Source organism: Hemicordylus capensis, chromosome 5, assembly GCF_027244095.1.
Source record: "Hemicordylus capensis ecotype Gifberg chromosome 5, rHemCap1.1.pri, whole genome shotgun sequence".
Classification (NCBI taxonomy): domain Eukaryota; kingdom Metazoa; phylum Chordata; class Lepidosauria; order Squamata; family Cordylidae; genus Hemicordylus; species Hemicordylus capensis.
In genome coordinates, this window is record NC_069661.1 from 151965501 (window position 1) to 151992425 (window position 26925).

Genomic DNA, 26925 nt, shown 5'->3' on the forward strand with positions numbered 1-26925 from the left:
AGCTACAATTCATAAGCAAGTGAATTCTAAACCTGTGTCCATGAACTTCAAAAGGAGACAAACAACCACCCTCAAAAGACTTCCCCATTGAAATCAAAGCAACTTGAATTTTATTTAGCAAAAGGAAAATTACTTCAAGATATTTCAGCCTTTTGTGAAGGAAATACTAAATTCTTCAATTGCTGCTGTGGTGGTGTCAGTAGTAGACTAGAAGCAAGGTTATTATATAAATGGAATAGAATAATGAATCAACAGTTTTTACAACGGAGGAAAGCAAGAAGTGGAATTCCCCAAGGATCTGTATTGGGACTGATGCTTAATAAATTCTCTAGAGTTAGGGGCAAGCAACATGGTGGCATAGTGAAATCAAATGATGCAAATCTGCAATAGGTGCAAATGACATCGAATATTCAGCATGGTGAAAACCAAAATGACTGCAAAGAGCTCCAGAACAATCTCTTTAAACTGGATGGGCAGGCAGCAAGAAGTGGTAGATGCAGCTTTTTGTAAACAAGTGAAAAATGATGCACAGTGGGGCAAAGCCCCCCCGCCAAACTCCCACCTTTACATATGTACACTGATGGGGTCTTGAACTGTCAGTGATTAACCAGGAAAACGATCTTGAGATTGTGGTGACTAACTCAATGAAAATATTGACTCACTGTGAGGCAGCTGTGATAAAGGCAAATACTACATTGGGGGATAATTTAGAAAGATTGGAAAGATAACTGCTAGTATTATAATGCCCATAAACGAAGTAGGATGTGCCCACATTTTGAATACTGTAAACAGTTCTGGTCTCTGCATCTCAAAATGGAGATGCAAAATGTAGAGTTGGGAAAGGTGCAGAAGGGGCAATCAAGATGCTAAGGGGGCTGAAGCGCTTCCCGTATGAGCAAAGGCTACAATGTTTGGAGCTTTTTTAGCTCAGAAAAAAAGATGAGGGGCATGACTAAGGCTTATAAAACTATGTATGGCATGGCATGGAGAAAGTAGATGGCGTTTTTCTCCCTCTCTAGCAACACTAGAACCAAGGGTCAGCCATTGAAACTAATTGGGAGGTGTATGATAGGAACATAGGAAATTGCCATATACTGAGTCAGACCATTGGTCTATCTAGCTCAGTATTGTCTTCACAGACTGGCAGCAGCTTCTCCAAGGTTGCAGGCAGGAATCTCTCTCAGCCCTATCTTGGAGAAGCCAGGGAGGGAACTTGAAACCTTCTGCTCTTCCCAGAGTGGCTTCTTCCCCTGAGGGGAATATCTTGCAGTGCTCACACATCAAGTCTCCCATTCAGATGCAAGCAGGGCAGACCCTGCTTAGTTATGGGGACAAGTCATGCTTGCTACCACAAGACCAGCTCTCCTCTCCAATGAACAGAAGAACGTCCTATTTCACACAGTATGGAATTTGCTGTCACAAGGTTAAATAGCTTTAAAAGGCACATTCATGGAGGACAAGTCCATCAACGGCTACTAGTTCTGATGGCTAAATAACAGTTCAATTTTCTGCGATGGTATGCTTTTGACTACCAGTTGCCGGGCAGCAATAGCAGAAGGCTGGGGGTGGAGTGCCTTCATCTCCAGTTTGTGGGCTTCCCAAAGGCCTCATGGCCACTCTGAAAAATAGGATGCTGGACTACATAGGCCTTGTCCAGCAAGGTTTCTCTTACATTCTTATATAAGCGGAATATATCAATAGAACCTTTTAGGTTTTTTAAAAAGGTAAAATATTGAGCTAAACAGTTTATTGAAGCAGAACTCTCAGGATTAAAATGCTGCCCACATTTCTGCAAACTTTTTCATCCTGTGTAGAGAAAAAAAAAGAATAATGAGTACATGGAACACCACCTACCCTTCATGGATCACAAAAATAAGAATACTATATGAGTGAATAGAATATTTGCATTACATTGAATAGGGAACTAATTTTGTTACACAATGTAACTTTAAGTGTACAACCCACCATCCCCAAAAGACACTTAAACCTGCTCTGGATTGTGGCCTTTGTGTGTTTGCCTACTCAATTATGTCTTAAAAAACAACACAGGTTGCTCACCTGTAACTATTGATCTAGTAGGGATCCGTCGACATCCATAAGGATGGGGTAATGCGCCTGCGGCGCAGGACCCTTGCGGTAGAATGCTGCAGTTCGCTGAGGCGACTGAGCCTTTCCCACACACCTTCAGCATGCTATTTAAAGACGGGCCAGGCGCCTGTTCTTCAGTTCTTGGACCACCGCCGTGAACGATCATCTGGAATCAAGTGAGTTTATAATCGAAGGAGAACAGCTTGCACACTCAATGCACATAGTGTAGCACTACTGTAGAGGAGTGGTCCGGGAGGGTCTTATGGATGTCAACGGATCTCTACCAGATCAATAGTTACAGGTGAGCAACCTGTTTATCTGGACTCAGATTCGTCGAGATCTATACGAATGGGTGTTTAACTAACTCCCCATGGAGGAGGGTGCAGTAGTAGCTATTGTAACACCCACTTCAAAACGCTTCTCCCGAAGCTCGCCTTGGCAGCAGAGTGCACATCTATGGCGTAAAGTCTGACAAAAGGTAACTCAGTGGACCAAGTTGCTGCTTTACAGATGTCCATGAAGGTTACCCCCAATAGGTGTGCAGCTGAAGAAGCGTAGGCATGGGTAGAGGGGACCTTGATTGCTTCAGGTGGTTGAACATTCTGTGTCTTGTATGCTGGCAGGATAAGCTCAACTAGCCATCAGGACATTCTTTGGAAATGCAGGAGCCTCTCACATAGCCCTTGTATGGTACAGACAGACACTTGGTGGATCTGAAGTCCTAGATGTGATCTAGGTAATATAAAAGAGCCCCCTCCTTACATCCAAGGAGTGCATTGCACATTCTAAATGGATAGATGGATTCCTGAATAATGTAGAGAGAACAATGTCCTGGTGGAGGTGGAACTCAGACACCACCACACATTAGCACTTTATCTGGATAAATTCTGGTGTATGGTGAACCTATCCACAAAGCTGTCAATTCACTTACACATTAAACTGTAGTCATGGCCAGTAAGAAGGCAATTTTCAAAGTTACTAGTTCTATAGAGGAAGAACCCATAGGTTCAAATGGATCCTCTGTCAAAGTTGAAAAGACCAAGGATATGCTCCATGGTTTGATGGGTGTGCAAATGGGTGAATACAAATTCACAAGGCCTTTCAGGAAAGCTTTACTACCTGGGTGTGAAAAGAGTTTTTCCATCATAGCCTGGATATTTTGAAGTTAGTGCTGCTAGTTGCACCCTCAAAGATACATTTGCCAGCCCTTGTGCTTTTAAATCAGTCAAGTAGAGGAGTACATCCTTGATTGTGGCCTGGGGAGGGTGAAAACCATGCATTCTTCTGTAGGATTTGAATCTGAGACTTCAAACATTCCGGTGTTGAAGAGGGAGCGGACTTCGAAGAGATCTTTAGTATTCGAAAGGATGCCAACGTCGAGCTTGATGTAAATGGCTGTGGTTTCATAGAAGGAGGCTTAGACATTGACATCAAAGTTTTCAAAGTTGACTAGGTCACAGGGTGGGGGTTCTCCTGATGCTGAAGGGCTTAGAACCTCATCATAAATGGCAACGTGAAGCTGCAAGGCCTGGTTTTTTCTCATCTGCTTCGAGAAAGATAGGCATATCTTACACGAAGAGAAGTGCTCTTCTCCAAGGCAGATTAAGCATAAGTCATGGAGATCTTTTGAGGGAAACTTGGCATTACAGTTGTACACCTCTTGAAGCTCCATTTCTTCTCAGCCATTTAAAGGATATTCCAACTCGTAGTCTAAGTCCGTTCCAAATTTGAAAAAAATACCAGCAAAGTCCGGAAGCCATTTCCAAGTCAAAACCAATAAATTTAGTCTGATACTTTTAATCTTACAGATAAACTCAGAAAGAAGAACTTAACCGATGAGGAGCAACAGCCCGAGGACTGAACGCAACGGTGCTTGGAAAAGAACTGAAGAACAGGCACCTGGCCCGCCTTTAAATAGCATGCTGAAGGCATGTGGGTAAGGCTCAGTCAGCTCGACGAGCTGCGGCACTCTATCGCGAGGGTCCTGCACAGGCTCATTACCCCATTCTTATGGATCTCGACCCAGATCTTTTTCTTTTGTGAATGTTACTTATTTTGGCCACAAGTCACACTTTCCCCATTTCTCTTAGTAATAGGGTACATCCCTTCTAAAGTTAAGCACTTCCAAGTCCCATCATTGCAGGGGGAGAGTTAAGCATGTCTTAATTCTCCCCATTAAAATAAATATGATTTTCAAATACTAACTTTGGCGGGATCATGACCAAATACTGAATCAGGAAGAGGCCAGAAACATCACAATAATAATATTTTAAACAGCAGGAATAGAAGGGGCTATTTTATTTGGTATCCTACAAAGTTTGACTTAATACACACATAAAAGTTGCATTGTGAGTGAACAGTTTTAGAGAATGCTGGCTCTGGACTTGGGTTAACAAGCAATATTTGGCCAGATGACAGAGCAGCAAGGTAGAAAATTTATACTGGCCGTGTTTAAAGTGTTTAAAATGACTTCCCTAAGAGCCCAGAAACAATACTATTAGGTTTTGATAACAGTTCATTGCCTAGGAAATACTGGATCCTCTTTATGTATCTGACAGCAGAAGCAGCAAGATTGACATTTGCATACAAATGGAAAGACATCCATTGCCCGAGTAAAGAGGATTGGATACTTAAAGTGTTAGAGTTGGCAGGAATGGCCAAGCTAACAGCATTATTAAGAAATAAATTTGAAGCATTTAAAAGGGAGTGGGACTCTCTTCTTATTTACCTAAAAACATATTATAAAATGGATTTCTATCAGGCTTTGGAGTGGTAACAAAAATGTTTTTAAAATGCCCTAGAGCTGATTTTCGTACGATTTATCGGGGGGGGGGGGCGACGATTAAATTACAGGCAATACTTGTTCTAATGATGAGATGGAAGTCCTCATGGTTTTTGTTTGTTTATTTTGTTTGTGGTTTTTTTCTTTTTGTGTGTGCGTGTGTGCATCTTATGTTGTGAAAAATTGAATAAAAAGTATATAAAAAATAAAGTTTTAAAAGTTTTTTAAAAAAGAAAGAAAGAAAAAATTCTCCTGAGCACATACTCTTGGCCCACATGCATTGAATTTAATATCCACATTTACCATTCAAATGCTAGGGCCACATGTGAAGCATCAGAAGTGTGACATGCATAAAGTGGGAGGAGGGAAGAGCCAGCATGGTATAGTGGTTAGAGTGATGGACTAGGACCGGGAAGACCCGAGTTCAAATCACCATTCAGCCATGATACTTGCTGGGTGACTCTGGGCCAGTCACTTCTCTCTCAGCCTAACCTACTTCACAGGGTTGTTGTGAAGAGAAACTCAAGTATGTAGTACTCTGGGCTCTTTGGAGGAAGAGTGGGATATAAAATGTAAAAAAATAATAAATAAAATAAATGATTTTACTTCCCCAAAATATGTAAGGGAGGAATCTGGCTATATTTCAGCTGAAATGGCATGTACAATAGGTACATTACTAAGTTAATGTTAATAACTTCTTAACAACTTAATGTTAATAAGTCTATTAACTCAAAACTCAGCCATTAAGTAACATACTAGTTAAACTTACACATTGTCCTTGAAGATCGTTAATGTAATCAGGTCAGTCTCTTTATAGGGTACATCTTGAGTACTCAGTCCCAAAGATTCAAGTGCTAAAATATTGAAGAGAGAGCAAAAGGGTCTTACAAATGTGCTGATTAGTTTCAATCCAGGAAGTGTCTTGGGTAAATGCATGCCTCCCCCCACAAAGTAACAAACTGAACTGTACCACTGGAGATGGAGTCACAACTCAGTGGTGGAGCATCTGTATGTTTGCATGTAGAAGATCCCAGGTTCAATCCCTGGAATCTCCAGGTAGGGCTAGGAACAATTTCTCCCTGAAACCAAACACTGCCACTTCTTTGCAATATTTGTCACGTCTTCCAGAAGGAAGGGCATGTTTGTGCCTACAGATGGGGAGGGAGACAGTATTCAGTTGACAGAGGACTATGCAGTGCCCACAGGGCAATCCCTGAAACTTTGGAGAAGCCATTGCCAGTCAGTGTAGATCAGAGTTTCTTAACTTTGGGCCCCCAGATGTTGTTGGACTACAACTCCCAACATCCTCAGCCACAAAGGCCATGTCTGGGGATTATGGGAGTTCTAGTCCAACAACATCTGGGGGCCCACCAGGTTAAGAAACCCTGGTGTAGACAATACTGAGCTAGATGGATCAATGGTCTGACTCGGTATAAGGCAGCTTCTTATGTTCCTATATTTATTTGAGCCACCATCTCCCTGATGGCAATCCATCTGAATGACTAAAAGGGTAGTGAGGATGGATCATGGGTTAGGCAGATCCTGTGTTCCAACAAATATAGTGTAGTACAGTTCCTGTTACTTTTCCACCCTGTGAAGTACAGAGCTTCTCTTCTCACATCCAAGTTGTTCCCAAACTCTGTCACTTCTTTTCAATAGTTGTCACTTCTACCAGAAGAAAAGGCACGTTTGTGCCTAAAGATGGGGAGGTAGAAAATGCTCAGATGACAGAGGACTATGCAGTACGCACCATACTTACTCACTCTTGGTAGATTTTCTGCATTCGGCACACAACTCCTGTTATTACTTGCTTTCTTTTATCAGTATCAACAAATGGTTTCAGGCAAGGACCCAGGCAGAATGGATCTGAGTGGGAGCTGCTAACCCATGGCTATCAGCAGGTAATTACAAAAGCAGACAACAGAATAGGACCACAGCACTGGTCTTTCCAGCTCCAACTGCCAACATCTGCTTCTCTAATTAAAATACTTGTCCCTGGTTCACCTTTCATTTCAGCTAGTGTAATATGCTTGCTAGTCTTCCGTCATGCTGCATTGTTTATGCCCAGGTGATTCAGTGTGATCTCCCACCCAGGAAGTGTGCACACACTAGGGACTTGGGACAGTCCCACTACACACCATGCTAGTAGTGATCTAAATGCCGTGTGTGTGTGTGTGTGTGTGTGTGTGTGTGTGTGTGTGTGTGTGTGTGTGTGAAAGAGAGAGAGAGAGAGACTATTGTGGCAGATGGCTCCGCCCTACTTGTTCACATGATGCTGCTGCTTCAGTTGTGACAGCATGCCCTGCTGCTTGACAGAACTAGGTTGCCCAAACACTTATAAACACATATTTGGAACATGGAAATGTTTTGAACATCTAAAAGTATGTTAGCAAAGGAAACAATTCTAGAAATCTGTTTTACTCGATTCTGAAGGCAGCCTCAGATCCACCACAAGTCCGGTTCCCAGGGAATGTCAGGTGTGTCATCAGGTGTGTCATCAGAACCCACCAAAGTCCCATTCCCAAGCTGGACTGCCAACATTCATTCGACATTCTCCATCTAACTTCACACATAGGTTGCAAATGTTGGGCAAATGCTTGGCCGCAGAAGGCAACCTGGCAATGGTGGGTTCACACAAAATGTGTGCAAGTTCCAGCTCACGCCAGAAGCATACATTTGCCAGGAACCTCCAGAAAGTAAGTCAGAGTTCTCTTTGACTTCAGCTATTAAAAAACCAAGAAGATAATAATAATAAATAATAAATAATAAATAATAAATAATAATAATAATAATAATAATAATAATAATAATAATAAAAAGGAAACACCAACCTCCTTTATACTGTGCTAAGGTAATGTAGCCCTGGCCTGCAGCATCTAGCATTGTAAACATAGAATTCACATTTGTCTCATCCAGAAGATAGGGATACTCCACACCAGTAAGTTTTGCAAGTTGTATTTTTTCCAGTATTTTTATCAAAAACTCCCTTGGTCTTTCTGTAACACAAGAGCATTGACCACCATGTTATTTTACACACACAGACACAGACACTTTATTTAATGTATATATATAAAATTTAGTTTAAAATTTCATTCAAATCTTATGACAGATACTAGAGGTTTTTTCCTATTATTCACAGCTAGCTGGGCTCAAACAGTTATTTAAACGGCAATTGTCATGGGGAATTAAGAATTTATAACCAAATTATAATTTTAATTTTGCTCTTTTCGATCTGTACAGAGCTTCTCACTTACCAAACCCAATGCAACCAACTTGTTTTCATGTTTTTATCTTGTTGTAAACTGCCCAGAGACGTAAGTTTTGGGCGTCATAAAAATATGTTAAATAAATAAATAGTGTGACCTTGTACTTAATTTTCGCTGCCTCCATTTTCATAGGCAGGCACTATATGTTCATGTACAAATGTTACAGATATGATAGTACAACAGCTGTATGACAGCACCAAATAAATGTGATCTGCTTGCCTCCCCACCCCGCCCTTTATATATGCACACTGTCTACAATTTGGATATAGGAAGCATCACAACAGGCTTGAAGCATTTCAGAATATGCCTGTGTTTTTTCTTAAACAAAACAAGAACAACAAGAGTGGGCTTTCTCTCCTAATAGCAAGGCTACTCCACTTTGTCTCAGATTTGAATAGCCCTCAGTAAAATGTCTAAGTTAGTAGTGCCAGTGTAACTCAAAGCAAGCAATTTCTCCCATTGCTCCAGCAAATGACTAAGTATTAAAACCATGGGGCCATCTCACCCTTAACATCACTCATCTCCCCTGACGGCCATCTCCTGCAGCCCCACGTGCCAATGGCAGTTACTTTATATTCCACTTTTCACCAGAAGGTTCCAAGGCAGCAAACAAAATAAAATAAATGAAAACTAAACAATAAAAACCAATGAAATAACAAAATGGTCTCTGCTCCGTTATTTAACAAAGCAAAAACAATAAAAACCACTTAAGAAAGCAGGTAGCAATTAACCAACAAGACCACCCCCCACTACTCATAGACACAAGTCCTGGTGAAATAAGATGGGTCGTAACAACCCTCTTGAATGCTGGAAGAGAGAGAGCGTGCACTCTGAACCCCTTGCTTTGTGGCAGGGAGTCCCAAAACCAAGGCACGGATAATTCGTTGCTGGATTAATCTGTTTATTTACAGTTACCCCTGAAAGTTTAGCAGGCTTTTTATTTATTTATTTATTTGATTTTTATATTGCCCTTCCAAAATGGCTCAGGGCGGTTTACAATTAAAACAAAACCATGAAAATCAGTGAAAAATTAAAACAAAAATTATAAGACAGTATAAAACAATTAACAATTAAAACACCATAAAGCAGCAATTAAACAATCACAACAATTAAAAAACCCTGAAAACCAGGTTATAACATTAAAACCAATTACAACTATTTAAAAACCCTGGAAGACCAGGCCAAACAGATAGGTTTTAAGGGCTCTCCTGAAGGCCAGTAAAGAATTCAAATTGTGGATTTGTGCCGGGAGCGCATTCCACAGCCCAGGAGCAGCTACAGAGAAGGCTTGCCTCTGAGTTGCCACCAGACGAACCGAATTTGTGTTTCTGTCTGGTCTTATGTTTAGCCCACTGGGACAATTAAAACTCTCCTTTCCAGGGGTCACCAGAAAGAAGGAAGACCCTGTCCCTTATGCACATCAACAGAGCCTCAGCACACACAGCAGAGCCCTCCCTGTCAATCTTAATGGGCACTCCCTTGTTAGGAAGTGGATCTTGAGATACCCAGGGCCCAAACTGTAGAGTGTTTTAAAAGGTTATGGCCAGCACCTTGAACTTTTAACCCAGCAAATTACAAATCATCTAACCCCCCCTCTTGTCAGTAGGGCAAACTAGCAGATTGTGAAGGGGCTTTCTGTGACCAAATGTAATCAAATCTATCCAGAAATATTGTATTTTTCAACTGTTAAATGCTGAGTTCAAAGATTGCCATATACCACAATGTCTGTTCAGACAGAGGATGGCAAACAAAACAGTGACATTGTACAGAATGACTTAAATCTTAAGAATCTCAAGTTTCCCACTCTCAGAAGCCTGTTTGGTGTCTCTTCCTTGTTATAACCCCAATGCACTCTACTAGGGGTCAGGGGACTCAAGAACAGCATTCTGTGAGATGTGGGGTACTGCAGCAGAATTTGGAAACAGACACACAAACACACCCCACACGAGAAGAAGGGCCTTCTGTTAAACTAGAGCTCCTTTGGACTCAAGCCATCATTTCCAAAAAGCCATGGTTTTTGTTTTGTTTTAAAAGTAGACTCTTTCTTGGGACTTCAAAAGCCCTGTTTGCCCCACTCTCAGAATACATAGTTTTGAAGGCACTGCTACTATGGGCAGAGCTACCGAAATAGGATCAATCCATTAAAAACAGGACTGAGTGGAGACCCTAGTATACACCCATCTCAACTCTGTGTTAGTCTCCTACTATAAAAACACAGAGACATGCAGTCGCGTCTGCCCTTTCATCATCCAAACAAGTCAAGGCCCTCCTGGGGGTGCTGCTGAGTGTGAGGAGGCGAAAAACCCATTCGGACGACCTCCATTTGCCCAGACATCCATCCATCTACCACGTGTGGTAAAATTCCTCTTCTCTTGGCAGGATGATTCGATCCACAGAACTAGCCGAGGCTGAGAACGGCCACTCTGGGGTCGCCTCTGCGGGATTGCTGAGGAGGAGGAGGAGGAGGAGGTGGTGGTAGCTTTACCTGGGCGGTGGTAGAGCAGCAACGCACTCAGGTTATGCAAAAGGTCTGGGATTTTGTGCTGCTCCAGGTACTCGCGCCCCTTGGCCTCCTGGCTCGTCACTTCGCGATCCATCGCCGTTGCTAGGAGCCCAGAGAGAACCCTCCGGCTCCCCCGCCCCCGTCAGGTGACAGAGCGAGGAGGGCGTCAGAGGCCCTGGCCAATCAGGAGCGCGTTTAGAACAACTCTTCCGTTCCGACTTCCACTCCTGAGGCACAGGAGGCAGCCCGGGTCCTCCTGGCTCACCCCGCCTCCTGGGGCTTGAAGTTGGAGCGCCATTCTAAAGGCAGGGGGCGGGGCGACTCCAAGTGAACGCTGCGTACGCGCCGTCGCTTTCGCTGGGAGAACCCATTTGTTTGGCTCCTGCTGTGCGCATTGCGCAGCTTGCAGGACTTCCTTGGTTAAATCAGGAAGAACCTGGCTGAAAGGCTGCCGCCACTGGAGGCTCAGTCGTGATGGGGAATATACTCTGCCCACCACAGCACGAGCCGCATTGCCTAGGAGAAGACTAATTTTCCCTGTTCAGCTTCTTTTAAGGACTAGCCCTGAAAGCCGAAATACTGAAAAACTAGATACACATTTTTTTAAAAAAAATGTAGTAGGGACAAGGAGGAATTACATGCCCTTATCCCAGGGACGTATCTACAATTGAACGGGGGGTGGGTTGGGGGAGAGACAAACATCCCTGGACCCTTGAGGGATGGGGTCGCAGGGGCTGGGGGATACGTTTGCCTCTCCGTCGGGCATCTAGTAAAAGTAAAGGGTGCCGTCGAGTCGGTGTCGACTCCTGGCGCCCACAGAGCCCTGTGGTTTTCTTTGGAAGGAGGGGTTTACCACTGCCTCCTCCTGCGCAGTCTGCGATGATGCCTTTTAGCATCTTCCTGTTATGAAGACGGCAGAGGGTGGGGTTTGAAGGGCCCCATCTTCACTCTCACCCCCGGCCCATGCCAGGGTTTATTCTAAGCTCCCCGCCTCCAATTCGCAAGAAGCCAGTGGAGCTCGCCACCAGCACATCCCACTCTGTGAGCACCTCCCAAGCTTTTTCCAATTGAAAAAGGTACTAAGTTACAGAGGGAAGGGGAAACGAAACTTAAATGAAGGAGGCGGGGAAAGGAAAGGATCTGAAAGTAAGAGAAGGGAAAAGGTGTCTTGCAAAGAAGGGATGAGATTATCTTCCTTCCTGAACTATAGCTGAGGACAAACCCACCCCCTTCTACAGCTGTTTCTTATTAAACCTCCTATCTCCACTGCGCAAAACATGTCCAGCTACACACCTTGGCCCATTCCAACCATGCTACATCCTTTAAGGGAAGGGAAGCAGTGCAATTGCAGGGTGCATGGGGCACACCTATCCCCTGCTTTAAACAGCTGTTTGTCCTAAAGTTCTGCAGAGGAGTGGGATTTTTATGAATGCCATCTCAAACTGCCTGCTCTTCCTTGTTCCCCACTGTCCAGTGCATTACATTTTGATGCCTATACTGTCTTACTGGATTTGGCCAGAAGACCCTATTTGCAAGTTCAAATTAAATTTCTCTTGATCTATACAAAGAGCAATTAGTTGTTTGATGAGCCACAATTTAGTAAGCATACTACATTAAACAAGGAAATGGCATATCATTAACTGCTTTTCCTCATGAGGTTAGTATGGTTCTGACCCAATAAAAATAGCCCAAACATTTACATTGTGTTTTACATCTAGCAGAAATGTGCATTCCATTAGTGCCTGAAGTCCCTCGTGCCTAAAGACAGTCCATCAGCACAGTAAGCAAGAGTTGCATCTGTACTGGAGACTTGGGCCTCCTACAAGTCAAGGGCAGTAGTTGTACAACCTGTTGCTGGACTTGTTTTCTGGATTGGTACTAGAGCCACCCCAATTAAGAGATTAGGCTTTTACCCATCTCCTTCAGCAGCATGTGTGTGTTGTGGTGTGTATGTATATGTAGAAACCTTTATGTTGATTGCTACTTGATGAATCAGTGCTGTTACTTAAGTGATTATTTTACTCCCCAGTTCCATAAGACTGCAGTTGTAACACAAATGTAAATAGAACATGACTGAAGAAAGTATTGCAGAACTACAGTAGTGAAAATGTTCTTCAGATAAACATTTGCCATTTTAAAATAGCAAATAAAACATACTGCACAAGTATTTCTTACAAACATATAAATTATTTTATTTACAAAGCCATGTTACAAAAAATAATAATAAAGCAAAAACAAAAAAACAAAACTCAAAAACAAAATCACAAAAAAATACAATCGCTCACTAGAGAATATCTCCAGGCCTGGTGTTAAACCACGGCAGTATCAGTCAGATACATGTTTGTTCTTTTTTTTCCTTTTTTCAAAACTGTAAGCCATAAAGTTTACTATTTACACCTACTTTCAACACTTACAATTATCACAAGCATGGAATGGGTTCTCTCCGATACTGCTAATACATAAAAGGTGCAGAACAAAGAATGAAAATACTTAGTGTTACAAAATATGGGTCTGTAGAAAAGAAATCGACTGTACACATATGGCATTTTCTTTTCGAATGATTGGACATGCTTTCTTCAAAAGTCTTCTGGAAAAAGATTCTAAAATCTGTAGTAGGAAAGCACAATAGAGGAGGTGCAAATTCATTTCTGTGCAACAATATTTCCCATGACTGACCAGCTATGCAAAACCCACAGAGTTTTGTTAAAGTGCCATGGGTCAACAGCATAACAAAATATAAGGTGTAAATAGAAAATTTTCTTTTTTTTCTTTTAAACAATAGTTCACTGAGAATCAGCAATAATAGAATATGCTGTATAAACTATTCTCTACAAAGTTTGATCAGCACTATGTACAATTGTTAACATTGATACAAAAGAAGGCATACAAGTTATCCAAGTCGCTTTTTTTTTTTAATATATATATGGCTGACGGGCCTATGCATTGCGTATGTGTAACAACCAAAGCTTCTGAGCCTCTATTGCTGGAAACGTATCACAAAGTCTTCAGGCAAATGGGGGAGGAAAAAGAATTGTGAATGAATGCTACACTAATAATACCTTATAGCTGGTCCAGTTCATATCCATTTTAAAAACTGCATTTCACTTTTCAGGCTGAAGATTTTAGTAAATATAAAATTAAATAATGATTTTTTTAAAAATGCAGAGAACAAACAAAAACCAGAAGTATGGGAGATTTTACTTGATACTTAGGTTCCAAAAAGCTGTCAGGCCTAAGCCAGTGAAAAGGAAAATATACATATATAAGCAGCATTCAAAGAATACTCTCTGCAGTCCAGCTTCCTACATAACAGGTACATGTTAAGAACTATGGAATTCTTAACACTACTGAATTGCTCCTTCAGTAACGGACTGGCATTAATTCTCAGAAGCAGCCACTGAATCTCACCACTATTGTTTTCCCTCTAGAATTAGAAATGGCAGTTCATTAATTAGAGGGGGGGTTGTTACTGAGATTTTAAACTCCTGCAGTTGTACAACATAAATAAATTAGTAAAAAAATTAACAAGGCTCTGTTTCTACAACTGAAGACAAAAATTTGTGCAAAAATAACAAAGATATGTACAATTTTTTCAGTCTGATGTACAATAAAAATGTAACTCAAGGTACAGGAAAAATATAAACATTGCTTAAACTTTCCTAAGTTTCATATTGTTCATGAAACAATTCCTGTTACACCCCAAATATAGCAAAACATAAATTACAAAATTAACACTATAAAATTTTACTTTAAGAATATCTTCTAATTTCCCCCCAAACGGCCTAGTCTTGTTTACAATTGTTAAACATTTTATAAGTTTAAAATCTGCCTTATGCCTTAAAAAAAGAAAAAAGTAACCATCTCCCTATTTGCATTCTTTCTCCTTTTCCCCAAGATATCAATAAACCAGCATATAAGTGCACTTTTAACACTGTAGAAATAAAAGTTAACTCCTCTGTAGTAAGTTTGCAGTACCCTAGTATTATTGATTTTCAGATTACAAAAGTCTACTTTTATTTAAAAAAAAGTATTCAGTAATTCCTGTAAAACATTGTCAGTGCAATTCTACTGATGCAAATTCAGTATGCCCAACTCCCGTCTTTGCAAAAACAAATTGTTTTATTACAGAGAACAGTAGTATGGATTCTTTGGGGCCCTTCATCTACATGTGAGAAAAATTTCATCTGTGCTGCTAATAATATCAATGGGAGCAAGGTGCATAAGTCCCTCTATGCACTGAGAGGATTAGGAACACCATAAATGAACAAGAGTTGCTACACACTGAAACCAATGACAGATGCCAGTGAAACTTGTGGGCACACAATACTCCCCAATTATTATATGCTGCTGAGAAATGCACTAGGCAATTTTGTTATCCATAGGACAATAATAAATACAGAAGTTACTGTAAATTTGAAGTGATAAAGGGGCATCTAGTTTAACTACAAATGGCATCATTTTGGAATGTCCACTTGCTATCATTGTTGCAAGAAACAAAAGGGAACACCATAAACATTTGCTTGAAAAGGCATCAATCCAAATCAAACCAGATTGCACAGATCAGAGGCCGATGTATAACAACTGAAACAAACCACTAATACGAGTTTGTTGTAGATTTTAAAAAGAGTGTGTGTGTTTTAATACCACACACCTGTGTGAGTGAAATCTATCTGCAGGACACAGAAAGTAAAACAAGAAACTCTGGAGTAGGGCTGCTAAAAGATCCAGATTATAGGCTGGTTGCTTTTCCTTGTTATGGAAGAGTCCGTATCCTACCAGTCCGGTTTAACGTCTTCTGAAAGATAAAATAAACCCGATTTCAAAACAATGAAACACTTTTCTCTACATTTTCAACAATTGGTTTACAAGGAAGCAAATTTTAATTTGTGATTAAAGCATTAGCCAACTATTTGCTGTGACAAATCAAAGCAATCCACCATCTAATATGTGTACCAAATGTAACATGTAAATACTGCAAGTCCAAGGCTGTTTTTACAGTTCAATTTTAAATTTGGTTTTTCTATTCCCCATATCTATAAATCAAAATACACAAAAATAGTACCTTGAACAGAAATACACATTCATTTAAAAAGATCTGCTTTTTATACCATCATATTAACAACATTCAAAACAGACATTCCAGATTCAAAGGCATTCTTGGCATATTCTGAAAAACACTTTTGTGTGTTAATAGGTGTCTTCAGTTAAATTGCTGGTGAATTGTCAACACACACTGACATGGGGATCAACATTTACCTCTCTGTAATTTAATTTTGGTCATTTCATTGAGATTTCATTTTTTTAAACAAACAAACAAACAAACAAACAAACCTGGGATCACAATCACACTCTTTTAAAGCGAATTTCTCATATCTCTTTATCCTAACTTCATGCCATTGAGCTGGCCTTACAAATCATTCCACAAAATCTACTAGCTCAGAAAGCATGACAAACTATCTGTCCATAATGTGGCACTTCAACAGCCCGGGGCGGAGGGGGGGGGGAAGGAACCAACTCTCTCCTCAGTTAACTCCCCTGCCTGGTGGCCTGCAGGCTATTCTTATTCCCCAGAGGAAAGTAGTTATATGCAAGCCTGCATTAAGCTATTTTACAGGAGAACCTCCATATTCGCGGACCTCCGTATACATGGGGAAAATAGGCAACTAAGGGGTTTTCACATATCCATGGGTCAGTGGTAGCCAGAAATGATCTTGGAGATCATTTCCGGCTACCATTTTGTGATTGGGAGTCTCAAAATGGCTCCTTTTGACGAAAAAACATGCAAAACCCATGATTTTTGGCCAATTTCTTTGCTATTGGGGGGCATTGCTGTGATGCTGGGGACCCACGGATCACAGTTGGCCATCTCCCCCCACAATTTTAGGGCCATCTCCCCATTTTAAAAGGCAACCTAACCTCCATTGCCCCAATGCCTCTGTAATTGCAGTTTCCATATCTATGGTAGCAGCGGAGAACAGAACCCCTGCGAATATGGAGGTTCTCCTGTATATCACAGTACAATGATATTAAGTGGGGATATCACTTTGCTTATTTACTTTAAATGTATTAAAAACATTTCCATCCCACCTCTCCAGCACACTGCTGCTTATGGAAGCCGTCAGTACATTAAGTTAACAATGGTTAAGAACTCTCTTATTTAAGCACATAAATAATGAAAATGAACAACTCACTTGCTTGTTGTGCACTGGATTTGATGTACTTGAAGGACTGGACTGAGACAACGTTACAGTGCTATTTTTTCCAATCTGCAAGACATATTCAGAGAGTTAGGATGTCAAAACCATACAGAAATCTGTTTCATAAGCAAGAGAAACCTTGTAACCAAGGTGACCTTGTTTACTCTCAAGATTTCCTAACTTGTGCTTTAAAGAATTTAACTTCTCAATATTTAATCTCATTTAGAAGTATTCAGGAAAAGTGCATTCTATTTTCAACAATATATTATACAAATATTAGTCATATCTGTGGCCCAGTGTTGGGCCATGGCCCTGATTAAAAACACTCCAAGCTGCTATAAGTCCCGAGAGGGAAGCTTCCATTTTCTTTAATAAAGAAAAAGAAATGCAAGCACAAATAATGGATTCAGCATCATGGCTGGCTTAGCCCTTACACATTCTGTATTGGTTAAATAACAAACTCCTTTTGTTCTTCTTTTCAGGTATTAAACAATGCCTTGTCACTCAGGCATCATATTATTTGAGAGAAGGGAGGCTAACTGCTTTAAAGTGTAAGAAATAAGGGGAAACCAAGACTGTAACTGATCAAATTCTGGGTCAAATCCTCAGCTTGTTTGTTTTGTCTTCAGAACAAGGACTGCAAATTCCCTACTGCTGAAAGAATGTAAATGCAGTGTTGTCCTCTTGACATTGAATGCACAGATACTTCATTTGTTTGACAGAAGAAGAAAATATAAAGCGGTTTAGCTTGGCAGTTTGCAAGCCAAGTTGGACGAAGTTCACAAATCTGCAAAGAAAAAGAAAAAAGGCTCCTCCAAAGACCATCTATTTCCTGCTGAGTCTGGGACTCAGGGTATTCCTAGGGAATCTTGGAGGCCTGAGTTGAGTTGCTGATCCTTGTGTGATCTTTAATTAGTCACTACCTCACAAAGTTGCTATGAAGTAAAATGGAAATAACCCTGTGTACACAGTGGCCTAAGCTCCTTGGAAGAAGATCAGGATACAAATTAAAGAGTGAACGCCTTAAACTAGTTAACAGATAAATAAAATGATGCCCTCAGTTGGGCACATCATACATATGCTAATAAAACATCAAAATATATAAATTGCACTCTCCAACTTGCTATTAGGCTTCCAGTTCTGAGTTCAAGGAAGAACAGGAAGCAAAAATAATGATCAACATATGGTACTATCTATCTGTTTGAGGTCCTGGTGTATAGGTTTCCTATATGTGATAGATGCTATTAACACAGAGAAGGAAGGAAAAGTTGAGACAAGCTACTTCAGTTAAATACTACAAAGCAAGAAACTTAAAAGAATTTCTCCATACAGTTTTTACAGATTATCCAAGTCACCAGTCCCACAAAGGATATAACTATAAATGTAAAGGTACAGGGTGCCATCAAGTCTATTTCCTGGCTCCTGGCTCCCACAGATCCCTGTGATTTTCTTTTGGTAGAATACAGGATGGGGTTACCATTGCCGCCTCCTGTGCAGTATGAGATGATGCCTTTCAGCATCTTCCTATATCGCTGCTGCCCAATATAGTACCAGCAGGGATTTGAACTGGCAACCTTCTGCTTGTTAGTCAAGCATTTCCCTGCTGCGCCACTTAAGGTGGTAACTATAAATGTCGAGAAATACAAAATCAAAATGCAATTAATGTTCAAAGATATTAGGCCTGGAAATTATCTCCACTATCTCTTCCAACTTTAATATGTGAATAAGCCCCAAGATGGTTGGATCAGATCAATCCTTAATTTGTCCTAAATCACAGGCCTTAAGATGACCCAGGGCAGTCCAGTGGCAGCCCAAGACCTCCTTGAACCTGAGACAGAGTGACACATTTTATGGTTTTACATCTGATTTTTGAATGATTATGTTTTGTTTTAGTTTGTAAACCACTGAGAGCCGTTGGATTGGGTGGTATAGAAATGTAACCATCAAAAATAAATGCTGCCCCCCAATTTTTTTTTTAAGTGGCAGTGGCAATACACACCACTTGATTTTGTGTGTACATCTGAATAAAAAATTAAATTTAATTGGTTTATATCATAATTGTTTTAATCATTTTATCCTGTTTACATATTTGTTGTGTTTGAACTTATGTCCACCACTTAGGGATGCACATGTCAGGCAGTATAGAAAAATGATAAACAAACATGTACACACAAACACTCAACTTTGCCACCTCCTTCCTGGTTCCAGCCACTATGTGTAGGCCCTTCGCCCTATCTAGGGCCTCTCTCCCTGCTTTCATCATCAAGCCAGTGGCAAACAAGGGAGCTGGCAACGAGAAGGTGGTGGTGGCAGTGGCGAGGAGCAGCTCTTTGCCAAGTGGGACAAGTGTGCCACGAAGAGCTCCTCAGGGGGTGGCAGAGGAAGGGAGGGGTGGTAGCAGGGGGCATCTTGCCACCCTGCTGGTGCCACAATGGTTTGCTGCCTGAGGCAATTGCCCCACCTTGCTGAAATGTTGATTTAGTGTTCAGTCTTGCCCTGTCTCCCATGCTTCCAGTGAGCTGTCTGACTTTTCCAACTGTCTGCAAGTGCCACTTGTACATCTATCAAGAGTTCATTCAATGCTGTCTTTGAATAGAAAAATGCCGCAGGGTTGGGGGAGAGTGGAGAATTAGTGATGGTCAAGTCCATCATTACTGTGCACAACTGACTTCTGCTGCAAATGGACAGAATCAATTTCTCCCCTCCAGCCCAATACTGAAGAGATCATTGTACATCTGAACAAAACACATTACCTGCACTTCCATAGTGGTCCCACTATTCAAATTACATATACCTATATGTACCCTAACACATCCACCAAACTACGTTGCCCCAACTTGCAGTAAGTTATGTGACTGACACATAAAAGTAAACAAAAGAATCCCTTACCTGCCGAGAGATTGAGCTGTTTGGAGTATCTGGCACTGTAGAAATAAGGTTGGCAGTGCTCTTTTTATGAACACTATTCATACCAGGCATTTTAGTGATTTTACAGGCTTTGCTACTAGAACTAGAGTTTTTACGTTTTTTCCCTTCTGATTTGTCAAAACAAAGGGGTATAGAAGACACTGCATTGTGTGCTGCCAGGGAATGGTCCCCCGAATGGTGAACAAGGTTGGGTACAGACAAACTAGAGTCAATACTGCTTACTACAATGCTCATATGTTTCACTGAGTCCGCTGAGCTACTGGATAACGAAGTCCGTCCTGAGGGCTCCGATTTGGCACTGAGTGGGGTTGTTCCGTTGTTTGCATTGTGCACAGACATACTGTTATAGGAAGATGTCGCCTGATAAGAGTTCAAAGTTGAACTGGGGTTCAAGACACAGTTCTTTTTGTGGGATCTTGAAAATGAAGAGGATGAAGTCTGCAAAGATAACGAGGAAGAGGAAGATGGTGGCTTTTTCTTTTTGATACTTGAAGACTCATCGCTGCGGCACGATAGATCTCTGACTTTTGAGGATTTGCTGGTTTTCGTTTTGGATGGCTTGTGGGATGGGGAAGGGATGACTGCTGGCACTGGTGACATTGCCGATGGAGTCTTAAATGCTGAATCTAGTATACTCAGACTGGCAGCCATATGAGGAAAAGCTGTGGTGTGTGATATAATAGAATTTGTATCTGATGTAGACACAAAAGTTGCATTTGATAGCATGGCTGAAGTCATTATGTAGGAAGAAGGGATTCTTGAGCTCACTGGTGTTGAAGGAATATACACGGCACTGGGATTGCTGAAAGGTTGCAAAACGGATGCTGGGAAGGGGGTGGCAATATGTGCAGCAGGAGATGGCATAGGGCTATCGACTGCAGGAGGGATTTTCCTAGAACACAAAAGAAAAAACATATTTTGATGCTCCAAAGTTCCATTTCCAACATATATGTAACTATTGACAAAAGCACAATAGGCAAGGCTTTCCTAGGAGGGCTGAGCAATCACACACACACACACACACACTCTCTCTCTCTCTCTCTCTCTCTGTTAGTTTGAGCATTTTAACCTCTCCGTTCCAACTTGTGACTTTTAAGATGTTTTGAATTTGTTTTTAGATCCTTGCTACTGTAACACACAACAATGAAAGTTGGGTTTAGGAAGTAAGCCATGGGGGTCATGCATGCCCCTCTGCCCCCTCACCTTGTGTACAAATTCCACCCTCATTCCTCTACCCAGATTTGGCATTGTGTGTGTCCAGCCAAGCCACTACCAAACCAGATATGCTCCTAAATGCATGTTGAGCACCCTGATGAAACTGAAGTACACAGATGTGCAACATCCCAATCCAAAACATACTGGACCCAATCCAGTCAAGTGGGTGTGCAGTGCTCCTACATAGAAAAGTCCCTCAGGGTTCCACAGAGCCAATTTGCCAATTGTATTACTTTTATTGTGTCTTGAATCTATTTTATTGTTGTGCGCTGCCCCGAGCAGTAGTGCACTGGAGGGGCGGGGTATAAATACTTAAAATAAATGAGTGGACAGGTGCAAGTGCAGGGTGCTTTTCAGATTAGGCCCTGCAGCAGGGTCACAACCTATCTCTGAAGTGTGCTACCACTCTGTGTTGTGACACTGCAGTCCATACGCTGACAGCTGGGTGCCATTCACAGTCGTGATGCCTTGTTTCAGTTTTAATCGCTGTGATTTATTGCTATAATGTTGTGTGTCTGGCGTAAAAGGGTTGCTGTATTTTCCAGTTGTTCGTTTTCGCGAGACTGCTCCCCCTGCTGGGCACTTTGCTATTTATGTTTTGAATGTGAGTTGCCTGAACAGAATCATTTTGCCACTGCTGAGCAGGTAATCTGGAAAGCGCCCAGGCAGTGCAGAAGACATGGCTAGGAACGGGAGGTCTGTGTATTCCTTCCATTTCCACATCCCTACCTACCTCTATCGGCTCTGCAAGTTACTTGCGCTCAGAAGGCAATCTTTTGTAACCTAAATATCTTCAAATATCATAAGAACATCACAGGAGTAGAATAGCATTAAACATTAACAAAGCCAATCAATATCTGATGAAAAGACTGAAACAACTTTATATTACAAAGTGTCATCTCTAGGACCCTAACTAATGCTGTGTGCCTAATAGCAATTAACATCTTCATTAATATATTGTTACGGTACCTCAAAGAAAAAGCAGGCAATGTTTCTCCAGGAAAATGATATGGGTGACATAATCCTGAGCCCAGGATAGCACACAGATTACAAATGGTAATAAAACCCTCAATCTTTAGAAAACAGATCTATTTTTTCCCCAAAGAGCCCTATTTTTAAAGAGCCCTTTCTGTTGTCTGTACATTAAAAAAATGTACATATAAAAACACAACAATATCATTATTGCAGACAACATACAATCTAACATTCAGATTGATTCATTCATTCAATTTCTATACCACCCTTCCAAAAATGGCTCAGGGCGGTTTACACATAGTAATAATAAATAAATAAGATGGATCCCTATCCCCAAAGGCAGGGGCGTAACTATAATAGGGCAAGGGGAGACAGTTGTCTGGGGGCCCACTGCCTTGGGGGGCCCCCAGAGGCAAGTCACATGACTGACTCCCCCAGCCACACACACACCCGGGCTTCCTTCAGTTGTATTCATCCTCCGAAATTGATGTGACTGTTAAGACCTGGAGCTACCCGAACAGCATCTAGTACCATTCAATGACATGAATTGTTCACAATTTACAAAACCTACTCTGCTTTTTGTTACAACTATTCAGTCTCATTTAAGATTTCTTTACTTCATGAGCTGAGCTTCAGTGAAGGGGGGCCCATTTTAAAATCTTGTCTCTGGGCCCACTACAACCTTGCTACGCCCCTGCCCAAAGGGCTCATAATCTAAAAAGAAACATCAGATAGACACCAGCAACAGTCACTGGAAGTACTGTGCTGGGGGTGGATAGGGCCAGTTACTCTCCCCCTGCTAAATAAAGAGAATCACCATGTTCAAAGCTGCCTCTTTGCCAAGTTAACAGGGGACCTGTTATAGTATACCTAAATAATATTAGTGCATCTTAACTATTCAGTGAAACAGCGTTTCTAAAGACAGCCAGTTATTAGTTCCCACCCAATTATGCCTGTTCCAGTACTGGGGTGGGGGTGGGGGAATCTATTGATGTGATCTGTATGTTCTATATGAACACAATTATGTTAACATTTTTCACCAGAGTAAGCATTAAAAAGTTACACACAGAGAAGAGACAGCATACATTGTAAGCATACTTACTTCCACATTTGTGAATTTAAGTGTTTTTCTACCATGGAATTTAGCGCAAGTCGAAAACGATCCCATCTTCTATCAAATACGTAGTACCCTCTTCCCATCAAATGACTTCCAAAGGAGCAAAACTGAAGGAGTAAGGGGCGGGGGAGACAACACAAAATACAATTGTCATATAAAGATACAAGCTACTGGAGGAGAGACTCTGTGAGAAGAAAAAGGAGATCTTGAGGAAAAGCTACATTATGGAAAAGAAGAGTTTGTGAAGTGATAAATAAGGCGATAAATGAGAGCGTAAAGACTAAGTGATTAGAGCAGAGGAGCATGTCAGCCTTCTGCTCTTGAGCAACATTCATCCAGTCACAGAGTCTCAGCACCAGCAGCAAGGGGGACTGAGGTCTGAGAACTGCAGATTAGTCTGAAGATCTGCTTCTTTATCCATGTGTTCATTACAAACAATCTGAGACACTGCTTCACTTGGTCTGGCTTGCTTCTACCCTCATTCATGAATAACAGTCTTTTGAGGGAATTGGGTCCATATATACCTACATTAATTTGTTTAAATTCATCTAGAAATAAGTGTTTTGATGGCATATGATTTATTTTAGTTTGCCTAATTTCTGAACTCATTTCTGTATTGGTTTCTAAGCATGGACTCTGGGAGAAATAGGATGAGGTTACACATCCATACCCCATTAGTATTAAAGCAGATAGTAACTACACAACTCAAAGAACATATGAAGTCACACTTCTCATTATAAACATGTTTGGAAGCGCAAGACTTTACAGATACTGTAATCTTCAGGTGATTTTATTAACTTCATGGTTGCCATTAGATCCATTATGTTACTTTATCTGCTAGGTTATCTGCTTGATGAAAACTCACTGGCAGCCTGATGTACCAGCTGTAATTAACATTATAAATGCATTATAAAATGTAGTTTTAGGGCAAAAGCAGTGACCACTTGGAATTCTAATGCATGTCTTTAAGACATGGAGCAAGAAGTGAAGTAATTATGTCTGTTTTAAATAGCTATGTAGTATTGATTTTGGCGTTCAAAGCATTTTACAATACTTGTGTTGTTAACACTATTTTTAAGGTTAGGTTGAGAGACCAAGGCTTTCCCAAGGCCACCAAGAGAGGGCTGATTCACACTTCACTTTGGTAAACTCAGCAACAAGGTACCCCAACATGGCAAAATGCACACAGAAACTGTCAATTGTAAAATGACACAAACACATTTAATTGGCTGGATTTCCCTGTAACACAGAAACAGGGTCCGAATCAACACTTTCAGAGAAACTTGAGTATTTGACATTTGAGCCATTCACACATGTTTATTTTGCCTTTTAAATCTGATCACTGTTTGCACCTAAAAAAACCTCAACAACGGTTGAAAACGTTTATAACAAAAACCAGTGAATGAGACCAGAGTCTCCTGGCTGAGTAAGGACTTAAACTTGCCTCTTCCCATGCAAAACTATTGACTGCACCATGCCATCATTCCCAGACTAGATCTCCTACTCCAGGGTATCTTCCACCCAATTATTCAATGTTGGAAATGCTAATATGACCTATACTGGATTTTTAGCGGAGGAGGGGGAATATTTTTTGACAAGGAAAATATACATTTTTGCAGAGGCACCTACACATCTTTAAAATTGCAGCACTGGTCTGATACACATTAAAGTAGTCCAACTAATATTTCTCTAGTAGTACAAACAATATAGATTTTTCTGCCAATAATCTGCATTACTGAAAATCTCCAATTGTCAATTCATTGGTTTAGTTTGATGTCTGTCAAAATTATCAGCTCAGGGGACCAAGAGTGCTCAGATTATCCAGTATATGTATATGTATATGTATAAGCAGTAAACAAATAACCTCTTCTGATCGGGTACCAAATGGCATCACTGATTAACAGTAAGATTTTGAACCAGCAGTGAGAGAGAAACACAACAGCCAGGCTGGTGTGCACTTAAGACAGACTGACTTCAGAGCAGATGGTTACACAACACTTAAGAGCACTCTCCATGGTTGGACTAATGAGGCCTATTAAATCGGCACATCAGTATTCCAGGTCTTCAAAGTAGACTATTTATTTTTATGTATTAAAATACATAAAATAATGTATTTATTAATGTATACAATAATACATAAATTTGTATACTGCCCAACTGGCAAGGCCCTCATGGTGCTTGACAGAGACCTCAGTGACTCAGGATTGTAAATCACTTTGAAATGTATGTCACTTTATTGTAACTGGCATGTTTTTCTATTCTCGGGGGCTTTCTTGGAAGACTGATGACACAATGGCACCAACTAGATTTGGCTACATGATGATATCACTGTAGGCAAATAGTGCTCGCACTCTGAATGGAGAGGGTGGGGAAGAAAACATGGGATGCTTCCAGACTGGAGTTTATTTCAAAATCACTAATTGTTGATCCATATTGTATAGGGGGATCTATACATCATCCACATCCTGTGGCACTCCCATGATACAACCGTGTCTTTAGGTCCCGCAACAGCATCCCCAAGTACAACCACAGCAGTGAAAGTACAATTAACCTGTGTACTACCCCTGGTGATTACAGGTTTTGGTGTGTGTGTGTGCGTGTGTGTGAAGGAAGGAAGAGACAGGGGACAGTTTGTGCCTGGTTTCCAGGTCTGCCAATTATAATGTATTTGTTTTAGCCAAATTTTGGCATAAGAAAAAGCCACTTCTTATAGAGGTGACTGGAGATGGGGCAGGAGCTTAGCCCTTCAAAATTACCACTCCACTCCAAAACACACTCTCAAGTAATTTCCTCTCCTTTCCCTGCCAAAGTTTTTATATGCGGCTACTTGGAAAGTAGGAGATTTGGATTAGAGAAAAATCGTATCAGAAATGGGTTAAGTGCTCCCCGTCGCCCAATTCCCCCCATTAGAAGCAGCCTTTCTTGACTGAAAAAGGGCCCATCTGACTACCATTAATGTAAAGGTAAAATTGTGCTGTCAAGTTGGTGTCAACTCCTGGTGACCACAGAGCCATGTGGTTTTCTTTGCTGGAATACAGGTGGGGTTTAACATTGCCATCTCCCACTCAGGATGAGATGATGCCTTTCAGCATCTTCCTATATCGCTGCTGCCCAACATAGGTGTTTCCCATAGTCTGGCATAAGAAGTCTGGGAAACATACCAGCAGGGATTCAAAACAGCAACTTCTTGCTCCCTAGGCAAGTTATTTCCCTGCTGCGCCATTAGGTGGCTGTGTGTGTATGTAATACATAGTTTGGGCCTATGTCCAATAAAGTCTTATTGGCAAGCAGTCTGACTCCTATCTAGAAGAATCTGCCTCTTCATCTATATACTTTCCAACCTCCCCATCACATTGTCGGTGGATAATCTGTGCCAGGAGCTAGACTGGAGAAGTATAACCCCTTTGGTTCTGCTGAACTTCTCAGTAGTTTGCAATGCAATTGACATGGTATCCTCCTGAGCTGCCTGGAGTAGATGGACACTGGGAGACACCTTTTAATGTTGGTTCTAATCATTCCAAAAAGGTAGGTCTCAGAAGTGCTTCCATATTGTTGTTATTGTTTAGTGTGTTGACTGTGAGCTGCTATGAGGCTCTTTTTGCGTGGAAGGAACAGGATACAAGTATCGCTGCTGCCCAATGTAGGTGTTCCTATATCGTTGCTGCCCAATACAGGTGTCTCCCATAGTCTGGGAAACATACCAGTGGAATTCGAACCAGCAACCTCTTGCTCCCTAGGCAAGTTACTTCCCCATTGCGCCATTAGGTGGCTGTGTGTGTGTGTGTGTGTGTGTGTGTGTGTGTGTGTGTGTGTGTAATATGTAGTTTGGGCCTATGTCCAATATTGTTGTTATT

The 26925-nt window shown here is 41.2% G+C and overlaps 2 protein-coding genes across 12 annotated transcripts in view; both read right to left on the bottom strand.

Moving 5' to 3' along the window:
- Window positions 1-87: 87 nt before the first annotated feature.
- EFCAB10 (EF-hand calcium binding domain 10) lies at window positions 88-10908 on the bottom strand. Its single transcript, XM_053254615.1, has 4 exons — window positions 10622-10908; window positions 7702-7866; window positions 5640-5724; window positions 88-1806 (listed from the first exon to the last, which is right to left on the bottom strand). Exons 1-4 carry the CDS (start codon window positions 10731-10733, stop codon window positions 1770-1772), a joined length of 399 nt encoding a protein of 132 aa, XP_053110590.1. The 5' UTR covers window positions 10734-10908; the 3' UTR covers window positions 88-1769.
- A 1898-nt stretch (window positions 10909-12806) lies between these two features.
- ATXN7L1 (ataxin 7 like 1) overlaps window positions 12807-26925 on the bottom strand; it is a 111784-nt gene continuing 97665 nt past the window's right edge. For all 11 annotated transcript variants that reach the window (XM_053255996.1, XM_053255993.1, XM_053255992.1 and 8 more), the window contains 4 exons: window positions 23057-23178; window positions 19726-20656; window positions 16831-16905; window positions 12807-15434 (listed from right to left, as the gene is read on the bottom strand). In XM_053255996.1, the coding sequence (XP_053111971.1) occupies window positions 15393-15434; window positions 16831-16905; window positions 19726-20656; window positions 23057-23178 (1170 nt within the window). In that variant the 3' untranslated portion in view covers window positions 12807-15392. The remainder of the gene's footprint in view (window positions 15435-16830; window positions 16906-19725; window positions 20657-23056; window positions 23179-26925) is intronic.

Coding starts and splice junctions, on each gene's coding strand:
- EFCAB10 (XM_053254615.1), bottom strand. CDS start 10,733: ATGGATCGCGAAGTGACGAGCCAGGAGGCCAAGGGGCGCGAGTACCTG. Junction 7,867..10,621: donor GCTGCTCTACCACCGCCCAG/GTAAAGCTACCA, acceptor CTTGTGTTACAG/AAAGACCAAGGGAGTTTTTG. Junction 1,807..5,639: donor ACGATCTTCAAGGACAATGT/GTAAGTTTAACT, acceptor TTCTCTACACAG/GATGAAAAAGTTTGCAGAAA.